This window comes from Monodon monoceros, unplaced genomic scaffold (assembly GCF_005190385.1).
Source record: "Monodon monoceros isolate NGI ecotype Baffin Bay Population unplaced genomic scaffold, NGI_Narwhal_1 Super_Scaffold_18, whole genome shotgun sequence".
Classification (NCBI taxonomy): domain Eukaryota; kingdom Metazoa; phylum Chordata; class Mammalia; order Artiodactyla; family Monodontidae; genus Monodon; species Monodon monoceros.
In genome coordinates this window covers 144960903-144970170 of record NW_021703774.1, presented here as the reverse complement: position 1 = coordinate 144970170, position 9268 = coordinate 144960903, and the positions used below count along the sequence as shown (strand labels likewise).

The 9268-nt window shown below is 53.1% G+C and overlaps 1 protein-coding gene across 3 annotated transcripts; it reads left to right on the top strand.

The window, feature by feature from the left end:
• The first annotated feature begins 746 nt into the window (after window positions 1-746).
• On the top strand, window positions 747-9217 carry DMAP1 (DNA methyltransferase 1 associated protein 1). Of its 3 annotated transcripts, none has more exons than XM_029227584.1 (10): window positions 747-1134; window positions 1682-1773; window positions 2020-2215; window positions 6943-7101; window positions 7229-7396; window positions 7685-7870; window positions 8000-8071; window positions 8356-8428; window positions 8567-8862; window positions 9099-9217. In XM_029227584.1, exons 1-10 carry the CDS (start codon window positions 1030-1032, stop codon window positions 9156-9158), a joined length of 1407 nt encoding a protein of 468 aa, XP_029083417.1. In that variant the 5' UTR covers window positions 747-1029; the 3' UTR covers window positions 9159-9217. The 3 variants fall into 3 exon arrangements, with proteins under 3 accessions (XP_029083417.1, XP_029083419.1, XP_029083418.1); XM_029227586.1 differs by having other exon boundaries at window positions 804-823; window positions 9099-9211; XM_029227585.1 differs by lacking the exon at window positions 747-1134 and adding an exon at window positions 1173-1459 and having other exon boundaries at window positions 9099-9211.
• The last annotated feature ends 51 nt before the right edge of the window (window positions 9218-9268 follow it).

Below are 9268 nucleotides of genomic sequence, written 5' to 3'. Positions count from 1 at the left end.
AAGTTGGGAGCTGCTTCTCCTGTCCCTTCTGTGCTTCCTCAGGACCTCCTGTTCTAGAAGTTTCTCTCTCTCCAGGGAGATCAGCAAGTTTCTTCCTTTGAGGGATACTTCTTCCAGCTGCTACCTGTTTGGGGCTGTGTTCTTGGACTTCTTTGGAACCCACACTAGTGCAGTTAGCTCCCAGACTAGTGAATTTCCAGGAAGCTGGGCTCCAGGAAAGCCCCATGAGGCCCCAACCCACACCCCACCTCATCAGAGGAGGTGCAAGCGAGGGTCCAGACCTCACTCCATCTTGGCAGCCACCCTGGGAAACTCTGCCTTGTCCAGTTGATCTCTTCATCTCGAACGCGTAGCAGTATCTGGTACGTACTTAGCACTTAATGAACAGGGACAATTAATACCACTAATTTATGTAATGAAAAAAGGCACCGTACAAATGTTTTACATGGATTATTGGCACTTCACTTACGCAGGTACCATGACAATTTCCATTTTAAAGTGAAGAAACGAGTTCAGAGAAATTAAGCGACTTCCAAGGTCACAAAGCTGTGCACTCTCTCTTCATTGCGCGACGGAGCAACGCAGAGGGAAAATGCCAGAAAGCAGGCAGCCCAGGAAACGCGCGGGCTCCTGGGAGGCAAGGAGTGCAGCAGTCCCTGCGCGGTCAGTAGTTTTCACACTGGGTTACCAGCCGGCTCGGTTTCCGCTAAGCACAGACCGGAAGTGTTCCTGACGGCCACATTTCTAACGCGCACGACCGGAAGTTTCTGTTTGCGGCTTTGCGGGGATAGGGGAGTCGCTGGGCCGCAGCCCGGACGTCTAGGTGCGGAGGCGCTGGGGCTTAGGAGGCAGCTGGGGCCGTTAGGGAGACCCAGGCGGCGGGACAGTGGCGGGGCCCCGACCTGACCCTGAGCCACTCTCGTCCTCGCGGCCCGCCTCTTCACCCCGCCCCCACTTGGGGCTGAAGTGGCTCTGCCCCCCGATCTGAGCCTGGTAGCTCCTCAGGCGCTCCCCCATCTCTCGGGCGCGATGGCTACGGGCGCGGATGTGCGGGACATTCTAGAACTCGGGGGTCCAGAGGGGGATGCAGCCTCCGGGACCATCAGCAAGAAGGACATTATCAATCCGGACAAGGTAGCAGTGGTGCCTGAGAGCGCTGGGTAGCGTTAGTGAAGTGGTGGGTAGGAGTGACAACGGAAGACGGCTCGGGGAAAGATGAGGTGCCACACTTCTTGTGAGATGGGCGGTAAAAGATGTGAAATAACGGGATAGAGAATATGTGTCACCTTGGTGAGATGGGATGGAGGAGGTGGGACCCCGTGGAAAATGGTGGGGACCAAGAGGGTGTGACATTTGTAAGACAGGACCTAGAGAGTGTGACACTTGTGGGATATTGGGGGGACATCAACTCGGTGTGACATGCTGAGAGATGCTGGAAAAGTATCTTCTGCTCTGACAGGTAGGGCTCTGAGGTACGGGTGTGGAGGGGAATGACCTGCTCAGACCCAGGTGCCCCTTGAGTGGGTTTCTGTACCTTCATAGTGTGTCATTATGTGTCACAGTGTGTATGTGTGTCATTGTACCTGTAGATGCTGGTTTGTTCAGGGATTGAGCTGGGCTAAAGAATTTTCAGGGAAGGGAGTCTAGCCTGTGGTTCCTCTCCTGTGGTTTCCCTCCCCAGAAAAAGTCCAAGAAGTCCTCTGAGACACTGACCTTCAAGAGGCCCGAGGGCATGCACCGGGAGGTCTATGCACTGCTCTACTCTGACAAGAAGCAAGTATTAGAATCCCAGATCCCCCAGGCTTTGGTCCCTGACCAACCTGCATGTCCCTAACTCCTAATTTTCCCAGCCAGTTTTCTCCCCGCTCCCCTCTCCACGCTTGCTTAAGATGTGGGAGCTCGGATGTCTCACTCCAGGACGTGACTTCCTTGCTCTATGGTAGATCAGCAGCCTGGGTCCAAAGGCTCTCTACACACCTTCTGACTGTAATCTCTCACCTCCTTAAACCCTGCTTCCAGGGATGCACCCCCACTGCTACCCAGTGACACTGGTCAAGGCTACCGCACAGTGAAGGCCAAGTTGGGCTCCAAGAAGGTACGGCCGTGGAAGTGGATGCCATTCACCAACCCAGCCCGCAAGGATGGAGCCATGTTCTTCCACTGGCGACGGGCAGCAGAGGAGGGCAAGGACTACCCCTTCGCCAGGTTCAATAAGGTGAGCCACCACCATTGGGACGTAGGCCAAGGTTGCCCACCTACTCTGAGCCACTTGCCTGAGCACTCCAGTCTCCTAGTTGGCTCCAGAGGCCCCCTCAGGCCAGGTCATTAACAGTGGTTGCCCACTCAGTCATTGGTGCAAATACCTCTGTGGGTCTTCACTGCCCATGGGATCCTGTCCTCTCCTAGACCTGCTCTGAGTTTTGGTTTGTTGCTTTAGCCTTTTATTTCTCGCTATTCTTCAGAGCTGTGTCCTAGGTCCTCTACTCTTCTCACTCTCCACTTTCTCCCTAGTGTGTCTCATTTACCCTGTGACCTCAGTTACCCTCTGTATGCCATTAACCCCAATTCAGTATCTCCAGTCCAGAGCAGCAGTCCACATATATCCAGTCATTTGCTTACCTCTCTCCCCGAAGGCCCCACGGGTACTTCAGATCAAATGGATACCCTTGAGCAGAACTCATAATCTTCTCTCAGTTCCCCACCCCCAAACCTGTTCCTCACATAAGTGAATGAATGACACCACTATCCACCCAGTTGCCCAAACCACAAATTTGGGAATCATCCTTGACTTAGCTTCTCCCTTAGCTCTCATATTATTTCAATCAACAATGGAACAAAGAAGGTAGGGGAAGACAGATAACAAACATGTAAGCAAATGAATTGGATTCTTTCAGATAAGAGCCGTCAATAAAATAAAACCAGGATATGAAATGAGATAAAGAGTGAACTTGTAGGTGTAGGGGAGGGCTAATAGATAGGGTGGTCAGGGAGGGCCTCTCTGAGAAGCTGGCATTTGAGTTAGACTTCAGTGATACATCTAGTCATTGAGTCCTGCTGACTCTGTTTCTATAATAAATCCCATCTGCCTGTGTTCTTCATTCTCTGTACCCTAAGCCAAGCTGAATTATCTCTGGTCTAGATTACTGTGGCTCAGATGGCAGGGCCTTATACAGACTCACCCAGCCAGTGAGAAGCAGAGCTGGGCTGGGCTCGGATTCCCTAGGCTGTTGTTTAAGCCACTCACGATACGGCCCCACAGTCCCTGCAGCTTGGAGCAGCCTAGACTTCGAGCCTGCAAGCACTGGGGGCTTGAACCCAGGACTCCCAAGTCCTGACTTCCTTCCCCGCAGCCAGTATACCCACCTGCACCTGGACACCTCCCCCTGGATGGCTCACAGGTCTCTCAAACTCAGTACGTCCAGGTGTGACCCATCATTCTCCCCCATGCCCCCAAACTGGTTTTCCTCCTTAGGCCCCTCACCACCATCCTTAGGCCCCTCAGGTCCAGTGGAGGGAGAGGCTGGAGATGTAAGACTGAGAAGGGATAAGCAAGAGGTAAGAGATTTGAGGTGGGGTTGGGAAGGTTGGATGAGACAATTTGAGGTAAAGACAAAAGAGTGTTCATTTTGTATTTAGTAAATACTACTGCATGCCGAGTCAAGCCTGAGGCAGTGAGGGCACAAACATGAATCAGACACAGTATCTGCCCTCTAGAAACTCTGCATGTTGATGGGGCGCTGGGGGGAGGCACAGGCAATTACAGTTTGGTGGGATACATGCCATATTGGGAGGAACTGAAGGTCATGGAAACTTCCTGGAGAAGTTAGAACTTGAGTTTTTTTTTTAATTGAAGTACAGTTGACTTACAATGTTGTGTTACTGGTGTACAGCAAAGTGATTTAGTTATGTGTGTGTGTGTGTATTCTTTTTCTTACTCTTTTCCATTATAGGTTAATACAAGATATTGAATATAGTTCCCTGTGCTATACAGTAGGACCTTGTTTATTTGTTTTACATATTGTAGTTTGTATCTGCTAATCCCAAACTCCTATTTATCCCTCTCCCCCTTCCCCTTTGGTAACTGTTTGTTTTCTATGTCTGTGAGTCTGTTTCTGTTTTGTAAATAAGTTCATTTCTATTATATTTTTGATTTCTCATATAAGTGATGTCATATGATATTTGTCTTTCTCTGTCTGACTTACTTCACTTAGTATGATAATCTCTGGGTCCATCCACGTTGCTGCAAATGGCATTATTTCATTCTTTTTTATGGCTGAGTAATATTCCATTGTATATATACCACATCTTCTTTATCCATTCATCTGTCGATGGGCATTTAGCTTGCTTCCGTGTCTTGGCTACTGTGAATAGTGCTGCTATAAACATAGGGGTGCATGTATTTTTGCAAATTAGAGTTTTCTCCGGATATATGCCCAGGAGTGGGATTGCTGGGTCATATGGTATTGATTTGAGTCTCGAAGGATGTTACCAGGTAATAGTAGAAAAGGAGTGCAGTGACTTGTTCAGGCAGAGGGGACATCATGAGCAAAGGCATAAATGAAAAATCAGTCATATGTGTGGGATGCTGTGGGCATTTCCCTGTTGATGGAGCCTGAAGTCCAAGGTAGGATATGGTGGGAGATGAGACCTGAGAGGGCAGCAGGGCCACATCAGGCAGGGCTTGGCAGCCAGGCTCAGGAATTTGGGCTTTGCTCTGATGTCTTTAGGGAGCCACTGGCAAATTTTAAGTAGAGAGGTGTCGGGATCAGATTTGAATTTTAGAAAGATCGTGGTGACTGGGTGGAGAGTGAAGTCGAAGTAAAGGAAACTAACAATCTTCCCTCCAATACTGCTCTCTCCTGGGGTCCCGCTTTCAGTCTGTGGCTCCCCAGCCGCTTTCCTGCTCAAGCCAGAAACATAGGAGTTACCTATGACAGCATCTTCTCTCACCCCTCACAGCCAGTTGTCACATCCTATGATGTTTAATCTAAAGCCTCTCAAGTCCATGCCCTTTTCTCTACCTTCCACTGGTGCTGCTTTATTTCAGGCCTCTTCACTTCCCACCTGGATTATTTCTTAAACCTGCCAGCTGGTCTCCCAGGCTCATGTTTCACCCCGTCTTCACTGTTGCCAGGGTGGTCTTTGTAAAAGAGAATCATGACCATCTCACTCCTCTCTTTAAAACTAACCTAACTGACTCCCGTCACCCACAGGATGAATTCCAGACTCCTTAGCAGTCACACAAGGCTTACAGCATCTTGCCTCTGTCAACTCTCCAGGCTCTCTTCAGGCCTCTCCCTGTCTCACCCTTTTCTTGTTTCCCTTAGTGTCCCTGACTGCCAAGCCCGCACACATCAGGCCATTTCTCTCTCATCGCTGTTTATGTGGCCCCCCTGCTTAGGAGTCTCTCCAGCGCCTTCCCTCACTGGTTCAGTTCTACTTAACCTTAAGACTGAACCAGGCTCCATTTACCTCTTCCCTGACAACCCTTGTCCCAGGCTGCATCAGGTGTCACTCATTATACCCTAGGCATACCTTTGTCATCAAATTCGCTGCACTTTACTAAATTTTCAGCTGGACTGTGAGCTCTGAGAAGGCAAGGCCCCTGTCTGTCTTATTCAGCATTGTGTCCCCAGCATAGGGCTAGCAGGCCCATGATAAATATTTGTTGAATGAATGACCATCTCCCTTGCTTGACGGTGAGCTTCTTTTTAAGTAGCAGTGTTCAGAGAGGTCACATCTTGGCTGCAGATGGAGAATTGTTTGGAAGAGGATTAAATGGAGGCAGAGACGCCAGTGGGGAGGCTGTTTCTCTATCCAGGCAAGGGGTAGTGGTGGTCTGGACAGGGTTGTGGCAGAGGAGATACAGAATTGGGAGGTAAAATCCACAGATGTGGGAAAGGGGATGGGTCAAGGGTAAAGGTAGGATTTAAATATGCCTGCTAGGTTTCCGCTTGGGTGATGGTGACACTGACTGAGATCCGGACTGGGGGAGATAGGAGTTTGAGGGAGGGCGATGAGCTCAGTACTGAACATATTAGGATTTTTTTTTTAAATTGAGGTATAATTATTATATATCATACATATATTAGCTTCGGGTTACAACATAATGATCCAGTATTTGTATATATTGTGAAATGACCACCCCAGTAAACCTAGTTAACATGTATCACCTGAACATATTCAGTTTGAGATGTATATAGGATCTCCGGTAGGAGATGTCCAAGAGGCAGCTGGACATAAGGGTTTTGAGAGCAGGTTCAGAGCCAATGTGGTCTTTGATGGAGAAACTTCCATGGTCCAGCCTAGCATTGTCTCTTTCCTGGGGTCTCTGACTGATAGACGCAGCTGGTGGTGGTGCTGTTTGTCCCTGAGGGAGGTCTGGGGGACAGGGCATGGGTGTTGGGGTGGGGGGTGTATGTTGCGAGTAGGATTCAGGTGCCTTTTCCTTAGAGATGTGACCTTGGCCAGCTCCGGGGGAGCTGCAAGTCTCACTGTCACCACTGGGTGGCAGGAGTGCTTCAGACAAGTGTGCCATGACTAGGGCTTCTGGGCCTTTCTCCAGAATTTAGCCATCTTCCTTACTCCAAAGTTGACCTTTGGACTCCCCAGAAGCACTTACACGTGGTCCCCTCACCTTAACCATCGGGTCAGGAGCATGTGTCCTGTTACCGAGGCTCTGGAGCCGAAGGCATGATGAAGTTGGTCCTGGAGTGGATTCAGAGGCAGGCAACAGTTCTAGAGGCTGCCAGGGCCTTTGGTCAAGCAGTTTCTTTTCTTGCTCTGGAAACATCATCTCCAGGTGCCCTGTGCAGGGTCCCAGGCAGAGGATTTGCTTTTGTCCAGCCCAGGGATTGACAATAAACAGGAGGGGCTGTGGTCAGGCTGCTGGAGCCTGCGGGACGTGCCGTGACGTGGGCCCCTGTCCCTCCATGCCTGCAGACGGTGCAGGTGCCTGTGTATTCAGAGCAGGAGTACCAGCTCTATCTTCATGACGACGCTTGGACAAAGGCAGAAACCGACCACCTCTTTGACCTTAGCCGCCGCTTTGACCTACGTTTTGTTGTTATCCACGACCGGTATGACCACCAGCAGTTCAAGGTGAGCTGGTATCGTGCATTTGCATGTGGGCCCAACCCCCGGGCGTGGCAGGCCCACTACCTTCATGTTCTCCTTTCCACATGCCTCTGAGTATTCATCTTTCCTCTCTCTATATCTTTATCCTCAGAAGCGTTCTGTGGAGGACTTGAAGGAGCGCTACTACCACATCTGTGCCAAGCTTGCCAACGTGCGGGCCGTGCCAGGCACAGACCTCAAGATACCAGTGTTTGATGCTGGGCACGAGCGACGGCGGAAGGAACAGCTGGAGCGTCTCTATAACCGGACCCCAGAGCAGGTCAGCCCAAGTCCCACAGACTCTGCTCCGTGCCGTGAAACCCCTTGACCGTTGCCTCCCTCCTCCATACCCTCAACTCCCTCGACCCAGCTCCCCTTCTTCCCCCTCTTCCCGCCCCCATCCAGTCCTGCCTCTCGCCGGCCATCCTCCCTGCTCTCTGTAGCCCTCACCTCCCTCACGATCCCCTGCTGCTCAGGTTCCCTCACAGACAGCCCGGCACCCCTCCATCTCCCCATCTCCTCTCACCGCGCCATGACCCTCACGGGCGTCTCAGCGTCTCTCTCCCAGGTGGCAGAGGAGGAGTACCTGCTGCAGGAGCTGCGCAAGATCGAGGCCCGGAAGAAGGAGCGGGAGAAGCGCAGCCAGGACCTGCAGAAGCTGATAACAGCGGCGGATACCACTGCCGAGCAGCGGCGCACGGAACGCAAGGCCCCCAAGAAGAAGCTCCCCCAGAAGAAGGAGGCTGAGAAGCCGGTGTGGAGACCAAGTCGGCCCAGCTCAGGGTGGAGGGCTCTGAGAGCACGCGGAGCCGGCAGGGGGCTGGGACTAACGCTGGGCCCTCTCCCCGTGACACCCTGGTCTCCGTAACTCCTTCTCCCCCAGGCCGTTCCTGAGACTGCAGGCATCAAGTTCCCAGACTTCAAGTCCGCAGGCGTCACGCTGCGGAGCCAGCGGGTACGTGAGTCACCTCCTTCACTGTGTCTGGGCCCTGGGCTCTGCGGCCTGAATGCTGCAGGCCATGGGGCCGGTGCAGGTGGAGGCGGACGTACTGGGATCTCAGGGGGATGCCAGGCCGAGCTCACAGCTTTCACTCTATTCCGCTTACTGGCTGTTTTCTTCTGTGACCCAGAGCTGCCTCTAGGGGTTAACTTCTCTTCCACTCCCCCCACTTCCTTTAGTCTCCTTCATTCTAAACCGCTTGTGGCGGGGAGAGGGCTTAGTTGCCTGGGTCATTGCAGATGAAGCTGCCAAGCTCTGTGGGACAGAAGAAGATCAAGGCCTTGGAACAGATGCTGCTGGAGCTGGGTGTGGGTGAGTGCGGGGGCCAGCCCCTCAGGACGTCCCCACCGAGGCCGCGGATAAAGGCCGGGCCTGGGGGGCAGTTCCGGCTGCTGGCCTCCCCACAGGCCCCCAGCTCTGTCCCTGTGCCTTCCACCCACCTGCCCACAGAACTGAGCCCGACGCCCACGGAGGAGCTGGTGCACATGTTCAATGAGCTGCGGAGTGACCTGGTGCTGCTCTACGAGCTCAAGCAGGCGTGCGCCAACTGCGAGTACGAGCTGCAGATGCTGCGGCACCGGCACGAGGCGCTGGCCCGGGCCGGTGTGCTGGGGGGCCCCGCCACACCGGCATCGGGCCCGGCCCCGGCCCCGGCGGAGCCGGCGGTGCCTGAACCTGGTCTCGGCCCGGACCCCAGCAAGGACGCCATCATTGATGTGGTGGGCGCACCCCTCACACCCAATTCGGTAAGAGGCCGGGAGAGCAAACTGGCCCTGCTAGTGAGCACACGCACGTGCGTACGCAGGCCCCACCCCCTCTAGTGCCTGCAACAGGAGTCGTCACTCTGAGGGGTTCTGAGAATGAGGGAGTGGGTGGTCGGTCAGTGGGCATCACCTTCCTGACTCAGAGAGTGAAACACGTGCACCCAGCCTGAATCTGACCCTGGGGGCCATTGACCTCAGCACCTTCTGTGTCTCCTCAGAGGAAGCGACGGGAATCGGCCTCCAGCTCCTCTTCTGTGAAGAAAGCCAAGAAGCCGTGAGGGGCCACACGGGGTGTGGGATGGTGCTGTGTAAATAGAGCTGCTGAGTTGGACTGGGCTGCTTCCTTTTCCTTCCCACCACTTCTCATGCCCCTGGCTGGGAGGGTGGG

Coding starts and splice junctions, on each gene's coding strand:
- DMAP1 (XM_029227584.1), top strand. CDS start 1,030: ATGGCTACGGGCGCGGATGTGCGGGACATTCTAGAACTCGGGGGTCCA. Junction 2,216..6,942: donor CCTTCGCCAGGTTCAATAAG/GTGAGCCACCAC, acceptor CCATGCCTGCAG/ACGGTGCAGGTGCCTGTGTA. Junction 8,429..8,566: donor GCTGCTGGAGCTGGGTGTGG/GTGAGTGCGGGG, acceptor ACCTGCCCACAG/AACTGAGCCCGACGCCCACG.